Genomic DNA, 18280 nt, shown 5'->3' on the forward strand with positions numbered 1-18280 from the left:
GCGTGCGCAATTGGCCTACTCCGCGCCCGATGTCGCCAGCCGCAGGGCGCTGCCACGTTTTTGGTGACGTCAAAATGACAACACGCTCCTGTCAATCATTGTGCAACCGAGCACGTCCTCTGCTAGGCACCGAACCTGACGCGAGTTGGGAAGTTTGGAGCGACCATACGCTCGTTATGCGACTGGCTTCGTACGGCGCGTCTGGTGGATTGGATTGGATCCAACCAGCGTCTGCGGCTGTGGAATGGCACGTTTGGATCCAATCCATAGTTCGAGAAAATGGTGCTTGCGTTGGGAACTTGGGTTGTTGTGCTGGCGTTGCTCGACGAGGAAGAAGAGCGAGTGGAGCTGCAAAGAGCGTTTGAAGAAATGGCAGAAAGCAAATTCCGCCGTAGCTGTCGTTTCTGGAAAGAAATAGTGCGTTGGTTGTACAGTGAAATCGGCCCCATCATCGGGTGCCAGCGAGCCATTGGAATGTTGTTGCTGCCTCTTGAAAAGTGCGCCACTGTTCCCCTCGTTTCTTTTTCCTTTCTTTTTTCTCGCTGTGCGCGACACCACCTAGGGACGACACAGAGAATCCAATAGTTATAAATTGTAGCAGTCACACCTACTACTATTTGAAAACGTGTTTAAGCTTGAGAGGAAAAAATTCATTTTTAGATAAAGGTTTCATTCATTGGAAGACGAGAAACATTTTGTTTTGCAGTATAGTGTCTGCAAGCAGACAACAAACGAGGGAAGTAAACTTCCGGGAAGTTCACCGTTTGCCGATTGGCTGCTCTTTCCGCCCCGTTCTTAGAAATTTTGCATACTGCAACTTTGTGACGCAGCAACCGCACAGAACGCGTATCAAACAAAGATCTCCGATCGCGCCCCTGGTTGCCGGTTTTCCGCTTCATGTATCCCGGGCTTTACTTCTGTGGCATAGTGAGCCTTCTCAAATGCGACCATTCCTGCTTGTATAGACAAATGTACTGCCAAAGTATGCCTCTCTGAATGCTGTGCGTGAGTCTAAATTTAGCTCCAATCTCACCATGTGTGGTGCAATAACGGTGCCATCTGCGCATGCAACATGTCTGTGGTTGAGTAGTTGCTTTTTTCGTCTACACAACGATGCTAAATTAAGATACATGAGTAGTATGGCTGCAAAGATATAAGCGATAATCCTATACAGTGAAACCTTGTTAAACTGTAGTTGGCCGAACTCGGAAAAAGTACGTACTAAACGGTAGTAATGCTTAAGTGAAATAGCGTAAGCTTGCGCACTTACCTGTCAAAAATGGAACTACGAGAGGGTGCGATAAAAGGGCAGAAAACATGCAGTATTTATTCACTTCGTGGACAAAGGTATGCTATTTTCGTTTGATGCTGCAGTGGGCTAGCAGCGATGGCAGCGGCCTCAAACTCACTCAAGCTATTGGCCAGCTTTTCCGCCAGCCCCCTCTTCTCTACAAACACCCGTATGAGGCTGACGTAACGTGCAGCATCTGCCACTGTCGGGCTTGAATCGCCTGTGCTGTCGCTTTCTGTGCCATCCTCGTAGGCGACACTTCGGCAATAACAGAGGCAATGATGGTGAAAAGTCTAACCTCGAAACGTCGAACCTCGCAGCCGATGTATTTTCACGGTCGCAGCAGAATTGCCGACCAAGTTCTCCTCCGCATTCCAAATGCCACACGCCGTAGACCACGGTAGATCCTTCTCGCGTGCCAGCTCTGACTTCGTGCCACGTTCGACAGTACAAATGATCTCCTATTTTTCTTCTTTGCTAAGCACCGTGTTTTTGTCCTAGCTTGCACGACACCCCAACAGAAGCCACAATGCTCAGACTCTGGCACGGCGTCGAAATAATGATGACGTTGATGTGGCTTCACCCTTCCAAGTGCCCTCTACGTTTGTGCTTGGAGGCTGTTCGAATCTCTGAGGCTTGTTTTGCCGGGCCGTCGTACCGCCGTGATTTCGCGACGAAAAGTGGAAACAGTACGTGTTAACCGATACGTACAGTTACAAAACGCATTATGTTCAATGGCCGCTGAGTCGGAGAGTTGACTTTACTACTTTTAAAACGAAACTATTGTTTAAGCGAGTACAGTTTAACGGGGTTTTACTGTAACATGTTTTCATTACAATGGTTTCAACAAGCAATCCCCTTTTAGCCTTTTTATGGAGGTGTTGTGTCAAGTTCGAGCAACGTCCAATACGGCGTATGAAATTTCAGTTGTTATGCATTGGTTCAACGAACAGCTTGTAAGTCAGTTTTGTTACAGAACAACCGCATGGTTTTATGGAGTAGGTAACATTGTCATGGATAAGTTAGAGCAGCTCCAAAAATCAGCCTTTTTCTTATATCTAAAATTTGTTGCAGGAGCTATGCACTCACCGAAAGCACATTTATTTGCAGTAAAAGCACCATTTAGTTCCAATTGTTGTGCTGGGAATTTGTCCTTTTCTCTGGCGAGTCGAGGACAGCGTTTTTCGACTTCAAGATCATAGAAAGTGAGTTCCATGCGATCCTGAAATGAGCTGGAAAAACTTTTTTCTTGCTGATCGAGATTGCTTGCAACATACTAGCCTAGCCTTCAAGCTATAAGGCATTGTGTTTAGTAATACCACCTCTACCGCTGCTCATACTTGTCACTTGCCACGTGGCACCAACAAAAACACCAAACGGGGTGCTGCTGCACAGCATGCGTAAGATACGGAACTATGCTGTGTAGAGTGCATGATACTATGCAACAATATGTGTGTCCTCTAGGGCACCTACTAGTGCCTCTGATCAACAGTGCACTTGCCTATGTATGGCCTCTGAAATCTGGCAGCACATTTTGAAGGGCATGACCAGCTAATTTCTGCTGTAGGGAAATACGCTGCTCCACTTCAGTAGCCGCTCTCTGTTGTCCAGCACGATTTGAAATGTGCATTCGCATACAATTGCATGTAATTCAACAACTTGGCCATAGTGTCCACAGTAGTTTCAATTTATTCCCTCGGTCTTCTTTGGAAGCAGGAGTGAAATTTTGTTATACAGTTAAATCTTGACATAACAAAATTGGTAAAATCGGGAATTTGCTTCGTTATATCAAAATTTTGTTATACTGAAATTAAACCTTTAATGCAATTAAGTACATTCACAGACCGATTTTTCTTGCAAGGGAAGGTGCTGCAGACTTTTCCAAATTATCGGGCATTCGAAAAAAGCAAACTTGAATGAGAAACTAATTCATTCTGATGAATTTGGGAGTCAGCGACGAATGATACGGTTTCATGCCACATCAATGATAAATTCACATCGTTCGTACGAATTAAGCGAAGCCAGCCACACTTTCACATGCACTCCATCCCTGCGGCTGATAGCATCGCCCGCACTAAGAATACACTATCATGAAAAGCGCCTGCAAAGGGGAGCGAATGTTTCGTTTGTCTCTTGCTCTAACGGGTCGCCAAAACTCGAGATTACTCCGCCTCCAATACTGAACGCGTGGGGAGACAGCTTAAACGATGCCATGCCATCTCGGCACGCCCACTCTTTGCACACGTGGCAGATTACCTCTAAAGCAGGATGCGCGGCATTGTATGCACTCAGCCGCGCTTACAGACGTGTGCAGCCTTGGCTGAGACGCGAGCCAGAAATCAAGACATGTGCAAGCTTACCCTCTACTCCCGCCTCCCCCTCTTTCCCTCTGCTTGCGCGGAAAGCCAGCAGTCATGAAGCCACCATCTTTCTTGTTTCATCGTCGTAAAATTTCACTCTTACCTAATGCACATGGGGCGCGGTAGAATCTTATCACAGTTGAGCTTTATACGGAACATGATGCAGCTCCACTTCGGCGGTCGCTCTTGTCGCACGGCATATGATTTGAGAGGTGTGTTTGCAAGCAGCCACTTGTAATGCAATCGCTTGACCATCTTCATCCGCAGAAGTTTCAATTTATTGTCTCGGCATTGCTTTGCGGTGGCAATGAAATTTTGCTATATTCAAACGCATACAAACACACTTCGTTATATTAAGGTTCTAAATACATGGCGCTCTATAGACGAGAGGTAATGAAAAGTAATATACTTCGTTATATAGAGAATTTCGTTATATACAAGTTTGTTATATGGAGGTTTAACATATTGAGGTTAAAAATACATGACATTCGATGGTCATGAAGATATAAAAAGTTAAATAGTAATTCATTATATTGAGAGTTTATTTATATTGGAGTTTGGTTATTTGAGGTTTAGCTGTGATAATAATATTCTATAACTGAAGTATATTGTAATACACCCGATTTCTGTTATTTTACTGTGGAGGGATATATGAAATTGCTTCAAATTTTTTGGAAGTGTTTGCAAAGGGCACTTTTTGGAGCTTCATGTGCAGTCAAATATAAAATGCAATTCAAGTCAGTGGGAATCAATTATGAATTGAAATATTATAGTTTCCTGCCCAACTTATTTATGCAGTGCTTTATTTTTTCTGTCTGTCTTTCTCTGACATGCAGAGTCAGCTTGTCCTTGGTTGCCATCGGTGCCTCATGGTTGCAAAGAAACATTCTCAAGGCTCTAGTGATGATAGACAAGGAAGTGGTGTGCAGCATACTCTCCAGGAGCTCTTGAGGAACCTAACAAATGTCATGGTGGATGCTGAATTGGAGGCTTTCTCACTGGTACTGCATTGTGATTGAAATTAGCATTGAAAAAATTTCCTTTGTCTTTTTGCGTCATTTGGGACAAGTTTCACTTGAATGTATTGCATTCTAATTTCAGGACAAGATGTCTGACTTTAGCGCAAGTAGTGTCGGTCAAAAGAACAGACTCATTGCAACAGAGCTAAGAAATATTTGTGAAGCACTCATTGAGCACACTCTGTCATGTGGAAGTTGGAGGTAGGTGCGAAAATTTAAAAAAAAAAATGAAAGCTGTTGGAGTGTTCCGTATTTTGTGGACTTACTTACAGTGCCAGTAGTGCACAAGTCGCCCTCAAGCTTTTTGGGCAGCTGAATGACATTGAGCAGTTGCTTCAAACTGCTTCCAACAAAAAGAAGGACAATAAAGCTAATGCTTCCAGCAAGAGGAAGGATGCCAAAGTAAAACCAGCGCCACGAAAAAGTTTGCCTTCACTTCTTAGCACAAAGTTCTTGGGGAAGCTCTTGCAGAACCTTTTCTGGTAGGTGGCAGAATATATTCAATTTCTTTTGATTTTTTTAGATGTGCTCTTCATTTTTTCTTGTAGCTCTTCATCTGAATACAGCGGCCTCTCAGAATTGTTGGAAAATTCAAGCTTCATGCAGCACATAGTTGGCGCAGCACGGCATGAACTTGGGAAAGTTCAGGATCCTGGGACTTTTGAGGCCCTTTACAATGAACGCCTCCTCCAGTCACACTTCAAGATTTCCAGGCGAGTCTGTGGAAGTGTCAGTGTTTAGTGTCAGTACTAAGCACATCTTCAGCAAAGGTGCGCTTCCATCACCACTAATGGGGCCTCAGGAAGTATACTATTTACACTGTATTATATGTTTCAGCACCCTAGTAGCTCATTAAATTCACAGCAGGAGCCACCAAGCTGAGCTTTAATTTCTTTATATCTGTAGAAAAGTATGCAGGATGTAATGTAGTATCAGTTGAATTGGCTTTTTTGAATCGTAACGAATTGTATTTCACGCCGTTTCGTCGGCTGGAGGAGTTGCCAGTGTATAGTCAACGACCGATTTTCCGGACGCCTGATTTTTGTGAAATGGCCGATAATGCAGACGGCTTCGTGGCACCACCACATGCCCCATAGAGTATAAGAACGTACGTCTGTAATTTCAGACCCTATGACCCTTTGCTGTCCGATTTTTCAGACTTTTTGCCACAACCACAGGTCCGAAATGACATTAATCAAAGCCAACACCGCCGTTTTGATTATTTTGCCGCCTTGAACCAGCGTTGTCGCACGCAGATCCGCTGGTAGCCATAGCCATCAACGCAGAAACGTGAGGCTCTGCTGCTTCGACGTTCGCCGTTAAAGTTCTTACTGTTCGGTGCCGTGTTTTTCATTGAAAGAATTCGCCTCTGTCAGCAATGCGATTCCGCCTTTGTGGTCCTCGCTATTAGCTTTGAAGCTCGGAAAGCACGGCGCGTTGCATAAGGCAGGTTCCTGAAAGTTATTTTCGCCTTAATACAGTAATGTTACGTAGTGAAGCATACGCAAAAGTATTGCAGTGAAGCATAACAAGTGTCGGACGGGGCAATTGTCACGGAACGCAGTATGTATTCCTTAAAGGGCCCCTGAAACGGTTCGGACAAATTTTGTAGACGCGTAGGGTACAGCTTAAGTCGAACATTCGCACCAAAATTTAAGTCAAGCGTTACGTATTAATGGAGCTACAAGCGACTAGAAGCTACCCTCCTCCCTAGCCATGCTTTTCCTCCTCAACTCGTTCGCCGAGCGAGCGGGGCTAAGCTCCGCCTTCACTGGTTCAGCGTCACGATGCGACGTCACATCGTTCACTTCCGGTTGTTTTGGAGCCCGCCCCGCCCGCGCCAGACCGCTCCGCTAGCCGCTTGGCCGTCGACCCCAAGCGAGAGCTATCGAAGCAGCGTGCGTTGCGAGCATTCTGTCGTAGCGCCGAACGTGTCTTGTATTCCGGTAACCACAGGCAAGCTGGTCATTTCGGCAAATGACTGTAGGCATAAACTCAAGCTGATGAAGGAACTTTAGCGTAGACGTACGTGAGCGGCCTGATCGGTCTGCACGGTCCATACACTTGTTGGTGCAGCGTTTAACCAGCCAAACAAAGCGCTAATATTGCTCTAACCAAGTGTAAAACCATTTTAAACATTTATAAAAACAACGTGTTCATGATTACACTCCTGCGAAAAATACACACCAGCAGCAAAGAAGAATACACTTCGTTGCTGCTACTGTGTATGGTTGAGCTCTGTGCCACCAGGTGGCTGCACCGTGCAGACCATTCGCATTTGCCCTTCTGCTGATCTCATGGCTCATCCCGTTACGGCAAAGTCAAGCGGCCAGACTCTGTCCCCTTGCGCTTGCGTTTTCCCTAATACCGGACTCGGGAAACGCTATTGCGTTAGTAATCTTCCGGTGTAAAGTGACGGCCACAAACGCGCAAATCCTGGCGCCGATCGGATAGCGGCAGTCCGATGCGCAGCAGCCAGTTCGCTCGTACGCTGCCTTGCAGAGGGACACGATGTCGCAGCTTGACATATTGCCAGTCGCTACGTTTGCAGTCCACAAGGCAACAAAGTCGAATCATAGTGCTCGCGAAAAGACTGAGACCGACTCTGACCGCGGAGCTCTCTTCAAAATGGAGTACGTTGTAACACAAGCAGACGACACATGCTGTGTGCCGGAAGTGCTTAAGTGTACTGAAAAATTATTCTTGTGCATTCTCTTTATGTTACTTTCTTTTCATAAAAACAAATTAACCAACATTCCAACTATTACGAAGATCATTCGTTTACCATAAAGTTGGCAAAATTATCGATCACGCGCCCTTGTCAGCCAATCGGATAGCTCGCCCCACTGACGTCGTATGGGTGATTTCGGTCATATGGGTAGGGGCGGCTTAAAATTCCGCCGAGCAGTGCGCTGCGATCGGCAGCGATGTGCATATTTAAAACCTGATATTAAATTACACGCTTTACGCGGAGCACTTAGATGTGTCAATTAATGATCAGAAGGACCTACTCTAACGACTCAATACGTTTGTAGAAAATCGTCAAAAGCGTTTCAGGGTCCCTTTAATTATACACGCATACACTCGCCATCTCCTCTCACAGTACGAGCACCGATATGCCTAATAAGCATACTGGCATGCATTCAGAGCTTTTTCGCATGTGCTTGTGGCGATTTGAGCTTTTAAAGGACCCTGAAACGATTTTGAAGAGTTTGTAAAAATGTACTGAGTCGATAGAGTAGGTCCTTCTGATCATTAATTGATGCATTTAAGGGCTCCGCATAAAGCATGTAATTTATTATAATGTTTTAAATATGTACATCGCTGTCGATCGCAGCACACTGCTCGGTGGAATTTTCAGCCGCCCCTACCCGTATGACGTAACTCACCCAACTGACGTCAGTAGGGCGGGCTATCCGATTGGCTGCCTAGGGCGCGTCATCGATAATTTTTCCATCTTTATGGTGAACAAATGATGTTTGTAATAGTTGCAATGTTAGTTCATTTGTTTCTATAGAAAGAAAGTAACAGAAAGAGAATGCAGAAGAACAATTTCTCACTACACTTCCAGCACACAGCAAGCGTCGTCTTCTTGTCTTTCAACGGGCTCCATTTGAGGAGAGTGCCGCAGTCAGTGTCGGTCTCAGTCTTTTCGCGAGCACTATGATTTGACTTTGTTGCGTTTTGGACTGCAAACGTAGTGACTGCCAATATGTCGAGCTGCGACATCGTGTCCCTCTGCAAGGCAGCAGACAAGCGCACTGGCTGCAGCGCATATGACTGCCGCTATCCGATCGGCGCCAGGGTTAGTGTGTTTGCGGCCGTCACTTTACACCTGAAGATTACTAACGCAATAGCGTTTCGCGAGTCCGGTGTTAAGGTAAATGCAAGCGCAAGGGGACAGGGCCTGGCCGTTTGACTGTGTCGTTTCACGAGATTAGCAGAAGCACAAATGTGAATGGTCTGCACGGTGCAGCCACTTGGTGGCACAGAGCTCAACCATACACAGTAACAGGAAGGAAATGTATTCTTCTTTGCTGCTGGTGTAAATTTTTCACTGGTGTGTAATTGTTAACACATTGTTTTTGTAAATGTTTAAAATGTTTTACACTTCGTTAAAGCAATATTAGCGCTTTGTTTGGCTGATTAAGCTCTGCCCCAACAGGTGGCTGGACCGAGCAGACTGATCAGGCCGCTCACGTACGTCTACACTAAAGTTCCTTCATCAGCTTGAGTTTATGCCTCCACCGTTCCGTCGAAACGCCCAGCTCGCCTGCGGTTACTGGAATACCAGACACGTTCGGCACTGCGACAGGATGCTCGCAACGCATGCTTCTTCGATAGCTCTCGCTTGGGGTCGACAGCCAAGCAGCTGGCAGAGATTTTGGAGAGGCTTTGCGTGCTCGCTCCTAGAGAACCGGAAGTCAATGACACGACATGCCACCATGATGCAGTGAAGGTGGAGCTTAGCCCCGATCACTCGGTGAACGAGTTGAGAAAATGCATGACTATGGAGGAGGTTAACTTGTAATTGTCTGTAGCTCTGTTAATATGAGGCGTTTCACACAAATTGTGGTGCAAATGATTAACTTTAACTGTACCCTACGCGTCTACAAAACTTGTCCGAACCGTTTCAGGGGCCGCAGTAAAATACATGCATTTATTTTGTCGAGCTGCTCGATTTTTCCAATCTTTTCGCGGCCCCTAGGGAGCAGTAAAAATTGTGTGTTCACTGTACAACTGACCAAGAGGATGGTTCAAATGGTTCTTGAAGTGAACGTGCGTCGGAAGGAGGACGAGAACAGAAGGGACTGTTCTCGTCCACTGAGGAATTGAGGAATGAACGGGAAAGGAGCCATGCCACCGCTCCTTTGAAGAAGCTTGAGATCAAAAAACAGTGTGTATTGGCTAACGCTGAGATGCAGGACTCCCTCATTCAAACCAAAATAAACTCTTTCAAGCAACAAAATGCAACATTGAGACGTTGTGCGTGGGCTGAGAGTATGTCTGGACAGCTGAAGGTGACTTAACAGCTGTTGAGAGAGAATCTCACTTGTGACAAAGTTCAGACATCACACCAATGAGCTTGTAATCAATTGATAGAAATAGCTCATATTCAAAAATATTTTCTTCTGTATGCATCTCCTTTTGCGTATTTGAGAACAATCGGCTCGATTCGCAATTGGTTTTACCATTTTTTTTTTCAAAGGTATTTTATTTGCTGAGCATTTCACTAGCCACCACCCCACCCCCGCTTTCTGTTTTGTTATTGAATAAAATAAGCATTACTCCTTTTAATAAAAACTGGCAGTTGCTTTTTTATTTTTTTAACATGCTTACTAGAGAGTGACAGCATCAGGCAACATGGTGTCAGCCTGCCTTGACATAAAACATAGTTCTGTGTCACTTAGGGAATATTGCAAAGCCACTCAGGGAAAACCTGGAAAACTCAGGGAATTCAGAAATGTCAACTTGGTAGACATCCTGTGCGTGTAACTTTATGGCTGGTGAATGTTGCACTTTGTGCATTTGAAAACAGTCCCTTGCACCCAGGCCGCTTGCACCGCTGGCATGTGTTTTCCACAGCTGTCCAATGACCTGTACTGTCCGTGCAGATGCTAACGACTGGCAACAGTCTCATTGGCCCTCTTTTTTTCTTGCATTCAAGCTTAGCTTCCACTGATGATGATGACGGTCTTCCCCTTTTTTTCACTGTAATGTCCTTGCCCTGCTTCAATAGACATGTGGCGATGTAAAATTTGAACTTGAGGCGGTCCATCCACTGCTTGGCAGGAACACCTAGTGAAGTGTTAGTGAAGCACAGTCACGTCTATAAAGCAACCAGCTGACAACGACGACCATGTCCACAAAGTGAAATAATATCTTCAGATAGAACTTTCTTGACCTCATGTGGATTCTGTAAAATGCAATGAGAGCATCAAGTTGGTCGATGCGGCCCATCGGCCTGTCGTAGATGCTCACAGCACTTGGACAGTCAACCTGCACCATCTTCTTTTGCATGCGTTCCCACCTGTATACAGACGTCATTGGCTGAGCAGCTGCGAACGTGCTCACTGTTGTCACCGCTCGGTTGTCGTACCTTCTCAGTGCAATTATTTTTGAGGCATCAATTGCAGTCTCGAATTCTTCAAATGATCCTTGGCCATTCTTTTTCAAACTCGCATCGGTAGGCAGAGGGCAACCTTGTTGGCGGTTAGTGTATGCTGCTCCAAGACAGCGTACACCCTTCTTTGCCAAGGCAGTAAAAAGCTTTAGTGATGTAAACCAATTATCACAGAAAAGAAGATGGTTCAATACTGGCTGGATAACTTGGCACAGCTTGAGAACTACATTCACACCGGCCCCAATGTCGGGCTCTCCCGGAACAGCCTTTATCTTCCCTGTGTATATTTCAAATGTATGTACCATTCCCTGCAAGTTGCACAGAAGAAATATTTTGTAACCCCATTTATGAGGTTTTCTGGGAATATACTGCTTGACGTTACAGCGACCGTTGAATGAAACCAGTTGCTTGTCAATACAAAGGGGTTGCATTTTTGGTATAGTCTGAAATTTTTGAAGGAGAGGGTCAGTAATTGGCCGAACCTTGAAAAGACGATCCATCTGTAGATCGTCGGGCGAGGGTATGTCTTCATTGTTATTGAAATGCAAGCTCGACTTGATTGCCTCCCAACGATCACGCAACATCGTATCAGCCACCATAGGGATCCTACACTCTGCCATCCAGTATAGCCAACGTCTTGAGAGCTGACAGAGCTACATGAATGTAATGGTGCTGAGAAACTGTTCCAGCTCTTCACGAGTCAAGACCAGCCCCTTGTTTTTTTTTTTTCCATTGCAAAAAAACAATTGGTCTGCTTGACGATTTGATCCAGGAAGCTGTCATCAAAAAATTCTTTGAAATATTCAGTAGGCACTCGTACATTGTCATGTTCAGGAAGAGTGGCATTCCATAATGGTATTTCCAGCTTTTCTTGACAGTCTGTTTTTTTTCCACTTCACTGCCTCTTTTGCAGAGGCAGTTGGTAAAGCCACTATGTCACCGTCTTCATCTTCACTGCTCCATGAAGACTCTCCCAAGGGTGCAGCTCATGCTTCTGCATGCAGATCATAGTCAACATCGTCGTCATCACTCTCACTAACACAGCTGTCGTCACTCTTATCCTCAGGTGGCAGGCGCGTCCGAAGCCGTTTTCTTCCATAGAAGGATCCAATGTCCATTCTCTTCCACAAAATCAAAAACAGACTCGTTTTACCTACAGTCACCGCAAAGTACCCAAATGGCCGAGTGTCGTAAATTTGCGACATACCACAAAAGTAAGAAGCATGCAACAAAAAAAAAAGTGTTTTTAGACAATGCAACACATCATGGGCAGTCTCCTGAACGCGTGCAAACAGAAAAAATTTCGCGGGAGCTTGTACTCACTTTGGTTAGGTAGAAAACGAAGAAGTGAGAGCTGTCGCACATGGCTCGTGCTGTCCGCCAGCCGATAGCAACACTGGTTTCCAATTTTCAATACCTTATACAAGATTGCACTGCATGTCTGGAGCGCAACGCTCTCTTTGTTGCAAATACATGACAACCAATGTTGAAGGCTGGAAACGTTTCGCGAGTTGTTTGGCCAGGTTCATTCAGTATGTTGTGAATTTGCAACAACCGGCAGAAAGGATTAAGAGAGATGTACTTCCATTTTGTCTGTTTGTTCCGATGTCGTGCAGTCATACAAAACTGTCGTTTTCTACTATGTTTAAGCACTGTAGCCGTATTTACATGAATGTGACAGTGTCGCATCGCATCGCATTTCTAGCACATCACATTCATCTAAACAGCAGTAATGCGCTACGAAAGCGCATCGCATAATGCGCCAGGCGAGGGGAGATTTACGGGCCCGAGTCGACTCTCGCGGAGCATGTAAACGCAGGATCGTCGCATTAGAAATTATGAGAAGAAATTAGCCACCAACATGGTGTCGGTCCCGGCTGCCCGCTTCGAATTGAATTTGGCGTTGCTTTTGTAAAATGCACTTCATTCGCAGCAAATGGTTGTGTAAACGGCTTTTGCTTAGTCTCGGGCCGCTTCGACGACAGAGCATTTTGGATAACCTTGTGGTGTTTTCGATATCGCTTCTCGTTTTGAACGAGTCGAAGTCTAACGAAAGAAACATTCGAGATGTCAGCGCTACCTATCGCTAGAGGCAGGAAATAGCCGCAACGACGGCATATGGCCTCTCAGATCCGAAGATCTCGCTGGCCAACTAAAACTGTAAAAAGCGTGCGCTGCTTAGCGTACGCTACACTATACCGTATAGCGTATGCTATAAGTTGCGTACGCTAAACTAAAGCTGTCTGTTTCTCGGCACTCAGCCACCAACGTGAACTTGGCCCACTACCGGAAACCATTTACACCGGAAGTCGGCTGCACTTCCCTTATACGACACCATGGGGCGCTACGTTCTCGTGAGAGTTAATGCGCTACATGTAAATGGCGTCGCAATGCCCAAATGCGCTTGGAAATGCGATGCGCCATTGTCGCATTCATGTAAACGGGGCTTGTGATCATGCTCTGTCCACTTCCCTTGTCTGCCTCAGTGCTTGTGACTGTGACACTGACTTATACCGCTAAGGTGTTCTCATGTAGAGCACGCAAAATCATCTGCTGTAAGAAACGAGACAAACCCAACGGCTTGCATGCGAGACCATCACCGGAAGTGCACCACACAGCAGAAATGCGAGAGAGAGAAAAAAAGAAGGCAAGGCCTGTGGCGTATCTGTTGATCCTCCGGCTCTGATGTAGAAGAATGCGGGGAAAGAATTTTGCTTGTGTAACTGGACGATGAAAGTGGAGAGAGTGTCTATGTTGACAGTGATGTTCGCCTCCTAAAATCATTGGATCGCGGCACTTGAAATAATTATATCTCAGCTATTAATCAACCAATTTGAAAACTTCTCGCAGTCGAACTGTCCTTACAGGGCACGTAACAACTTCCAGTGTATAACCAGAATTTGCTATGTGGCCTGGTGAGGGTCTCTTTAATGGTTCATTTAGGTCTGAACATTGTCAAAAAGTGACTTTTGGCAACTTCAGAAGCAATTTTCAGGAAAAATGCTTCATTTGATTGTCTAACATTACGTTTAGCAGAAACTACATTACTGGAAAAGGCTGTAAAAAATTAATATGGCTGAAACATTAACAGTGTTTATATACAAAAAAAATTCTAAAAATGTGCAATTTCTTGCTTTTTGTTGAGCCAATTAAATGTGGGAAATTAATAAATGTGTTCACCTGTGATGTCACGTGAAAAAGTAACACTAGTAGAATATTATAAAATAAGGTTTGTCATTCTACCTAGTTTCACAAATAAGTTAAAAAAATTACCTTTAACCAACATTTGCTTTTTCAGAAAAACTTCAAAGAGCACTTCCTTCACAATTTTTTTTTTCTTGAAAAATATTTTGGCAGAACCTCATTCCCACAGCAGCCAACTAGCCCAATTTTTCCCAAGAGAATTGGTGGGGGTAGCTTTTAAGGTCTGGGAGGTTTTGCACAGAATGACCCAAGTGTGACAGACTAAACATGAATCAGTGGTCGTTCTTATACCAAGCACTGTGCAAATTAGTCAATCAGGGAACATGAACGAAATGTTGAGCAAGATGAAAAGGATCTAAATTTACCTAAGCACATAAGAAATAGCTCCTCGCGATCTTGTGGGCCATGCTTTTCTGACTGACGTGCTGATTTTTGCCAGAAGTAAAGATTCGAAAGCCAGGGAAATGTTGGAAGCATTCTGTATCAGCAAGAAAGGTAGCTTGTACATTAATGAAACTTCCATATCATTGTGCAAGATCAAGGAAAGGTTTTGAGTGTTCCTAATCATAACACACTTGATCCTGAATGTGTTTGTTGCACAGGTGCTGACAGAGGGTATATGTGTATGTGTTCTTTAAAGTAAAGCTGTTGTGATGGGTGCTATGTCCAGTTGTCTTCTCTTGTGTGCCGTGTGGTTTTTTAGCGCCTTGAAATAGTTACAATGAATAGATAAAAACATGCCCAACAAGAAGTTCTCTTAAAATGAATCTAAAAGTAATGTATGGTCCACACTATAACATTTTGGGGAAAGATAAACTGTTGAATAAGGCATAGGCAAGTTCTAGTGAGGGTACGCAGGATAAATAGTCAATGGGACACACAGGCACCACACAAGCATTTCATGGGCATCATATTTGAGACTTCCAATTTATATTCCCTCTTAATTTCAGGGTTTTTCTTGAAGTGTGCAAGCAGAAGTCTAAGGAATCTGATAGTGATATTGCTGCCATCTGCATCGAGAGCCTTGGGAGCCTGGTTTCCAGTGTGACAAAGCATCATGTTGATCACCTGCCACTGTTACTTGCAACTTTAGGTACAATTTCCTGTATTCAGCCTGTTTCATGCAGAACAAAATGTGGACACACTACTCCATTTTGCCCAAGCTGTTTCTAACCATGAAATGCACTCTTTATTGCTGAAAAGTTATGTATTTGAAGGCACTTTTCACCCGCCGCGGTGGCTTAGCGGTTATGGTGTTGCGCTGCTAAGCACGAGGTTGCATGATCAAATCCCGGCCGCGGTGGCCGCATTTCGATAGAGGCGAAATGCAAAAGCACCTGTGTCCCATGCATTAGGGGCACGTAAAAGAAACCCTGGTGGTCAAAATTAATCCGGAGTCCCCCCACTGCGTGCCTCATAATCAAATTGTGGTATTGGCACATAAAACTCCATAATTCATTACCAGGCATTTCCCAATTTCCTCCCACAAATTGTGTCCGCTCACTGCCACCTGGCATGTTCTAAACACTTGTATAAATGGGGAAAAGGTGGCATTATTCTTCACCTTTGAAACGATAAACTTTTCTTAAAGCTCTAGTAGTGTAGCCACTTTGCACAATTTCTGACTTTTTATTTTTTATTATTTTTTTTATTGTGGTGGACACCAGTGAAAAGACCCCCATGTAAGACTTACAAGAACATGTATCTTTGCGTACATCACCTCGTGGTGCGTTTTATCGCGATAACAATTATATGGACCCTGGAGGCGCATTTTCGACTCAATCAGCTCTGCAGCCGAGACAGGGCAGCGTTCTGCCTTCCGCAGCGTGCATGAGTGTTGTGCATACAAACACTAGCATTCTTGCTGTGTAACTGTGCATATAAAGTGACTTCAGCAGTGCGGACAGTAAACCTTCAAACTACAAATGTTGACGGCTTTCCTTCGGTCTCATCTCGTGCAATTCCGAGGTGCGATGCCTGCAGCGAAGCTGGCAGCACTCCTAATGATGCGAGCGTCCTGAAATGTCTGGTTGCTGCGAGGGCACTGTTTATGCTGCGCAGGAAAAAAGTTGCCTACAACGTGTCGCTCCCGTGTATTGTTAGGGAGAACCGTCCTGAGACATTCAGCGCAATGCCTAAACCTTGCTATCGCTTTCAGTGCTTTGCCCTTCGTGCGAAGCTCCCCGAGTTTTTAAAATTTTTCTCTTGTTCCATCATCGTTATACTAGAAAGATTTAGCTCAGTCCCTTAGTTTACCAATCGCATTTTTAAGGCTACTTACCTTTTCCTATTCTTCTCCTTGTGCTTCTTGTCTTCCTCTTTACTTTCTTTTCATATTGTTCTTTATTTTTTCCAGAACATTTTAAAATGTTACACATCACAAAAGTGACATTTAATGTGTAGCCAGGTCATAGAAAGCAGTTTTATTTTAACTTAAATCTAAATGGAAGCCTCAAAACCTTCAATCATGTTCAGTAATGTCCCTGTGCAATGTGGGTCATCAGCGTGTGATGCATTGAGGACCTGAAGTAGCTCTTTATGTTTCGAATATTCCCTCTGAGCACCAACTACAGGGGCAGCACATACCACTGCTGTCCCAGAAAGAAGTAATGATCAGTAACTCGCCAGTGGTTCATGACACATATGTGACTTGGTTCATTGGCAGGTCATAACACGTAGGAATCGGGACTTTAAAAAGAAATGAATGAATGAAAGGAAAAGTGGTTAAAATGAACTAGTTAATCTTTTGTAGTGGTTAAGTATCAGTAAAGTAGACATCATGCAAGAAATTCCAGTTCGTTTTAATTACAAGAGCATCTCCAGTGTATCCAATATTACTCGATTTTTGACTTCTATAGCATCATATAGCATTAGCATAACCACTTGCTGGCATCAGTAAATGCATTCCCTAGACTGCAATATGATCATAAAAGTAACTGGCACAATCTATATCCTCATTTAATGTTCTGTTCTTTTATACACTGGGATATCTTTCTGTGTGCAGGGAAGAATCCACAAATTTTTGTGTAATAATCCATTATTGGAATACTTACGTGACTTCTTTTAATGTTTCTGACTTGTCCATTTAGCCTCTTGGCACAATTTCTTCAATTGCAGTTCATGTGTCAGTTTTGTGTGCTCTGTAGGTTTAGGTCTAGCCACTCTAGGAGATTCCCGAAAAAGCTGTCGAAAATGTTCACTCTCTGCGTTTCTTTTTCAGAGGGCATAGATTCTTCTGAAGTTCTGGATCTGACTGAGCTAATCAAATCTCAATATACGGTGTACAAGGTAAACACATTTGCTCTTGTTATACCTGTGCCACATGGGCACAAAAACGAAATTCAATCATTAATTACTTAAGCTCTCTGACATTATTGTTTTGGCAAAGCTGCCAAACATCTAAATTTAATTACATTTGATGCGATGTTGATGACAGCTTCTTCTAACGTGAGCAACTTTAGCGTACCAATTAAAAAATAAACATACATTTACAAGTTTGATCTGCCTTCAGGAATAGTGAAATGTATAAAAGTAAGCATAATAATGTGGTGCCATTAGCCTGAGTTGCTGTCTTTTACGACATTGTAACCAAACATTGCAACTTTGGCCATTGCATTTCAAATCCAAAGCCCAAAAGCAAAATGGCACCTCCTGTATGGTGGCTAGAAGGGGGCAGTGTTACGGGTGGGAGCCGGTGGGGCACACAGAGAAGCAATGAAAGTTGTAGATGGTGCTACTTGTAGCTGGTGTGCGGCTTTTGAAGGGGGCGGCACACGGCAGCTAGCACGCACATCACGTTCACTTTGCGTCTCATTTGAATTTTTGATGTAATGCGCTGTGCAAACATCATGAAGTGTTTGCAGCTGTTAAGAAGAGTGACACTTCTTTGGAGAGCAGAGAATGGAAAGATACATTATTTGCAACACCAGAACGCCCAGCAGATGTTTAGCCACGCGATTTAAAAAAGGAGGATGATCACATTTAACGACCACTCTGGACGAGTTGGTTCTTCCTAAAACGCTTGGTGTTAGCGCAAGCGAACGTGGACCACGAACACAAACAACCCGAAACGCTGACTTTCATCTTTTTTTCATTTGCTCATCTGCCGAAAATATAGTCATTGGGCGCAGAGAAAGTCATACACGCAAACAGACAAAAACAATGCTGGGTCTGTGTGCAATAAACCAGGGAATAACATCACTACGTCATTCAGTTTACGCTCCGCGTTGGCATGCACCAGCAACATGCCTTTTAAAAAGCTTTAGCTTTGTTAAAAAAATTG

At 44.2% G+C, this 18280-nt stretch overlaps 1 protein-coding gene across 5 annotated transcripts in view; it reads left to right on the top strand.

Moving 5' to 3' along the window:
• FANCI (Fanconi anemia complementation group I) overlaps positions 1–18280 on the top strand; it is a 116924-nt gene that overhangs the window by 75201 nt on the left and 23443 nt on the right. For 4 of the 5 annotated variants that reach the window (XM_075676469.1, XM_075676468.1, XM_075676464.1 and 1 more), the window contains exons 17-22: positions 4488–4652; positions 4753–4871; positions 4943–5152; positions 5219–5383; positions 14949–15091; positions 17219–17286. In XM_075676469.1, the coding sequence (XP_075532584.1) occupies positions 4488–4652; positions 4753–4871; positions 4943–5152; positions 5219–5383; positions 14949–15091; positions 17219–17286 (870 nt within the window). The remainder of the gene's footprint in view (positions 1–4487; positions 4653–4752; positions 4872–4942; positions 5153–5218; positions 5384–14948; positions 15092–17218; positions 17287–18280) is intronic. The other variant, XM_075676466.1, reaches the window with a different exon arrangement.

Source organism: Dermacentor variabilis, unplaced genomic scaffold (assembly GCF_050947875.1).
Source record: "Dermacentor variabilis isolate Ectoservices unplaced genomic scaffold, ASM5094787v1 scaffold_12, whole genome shotgun sequence".
Classification (NCBI taxonomy): Eukaryota; Metazoa; Arthropoda; class Arachnida; order Ixodida; family Ixodidae; genus Dermacentor; species Dermacentor variabilis.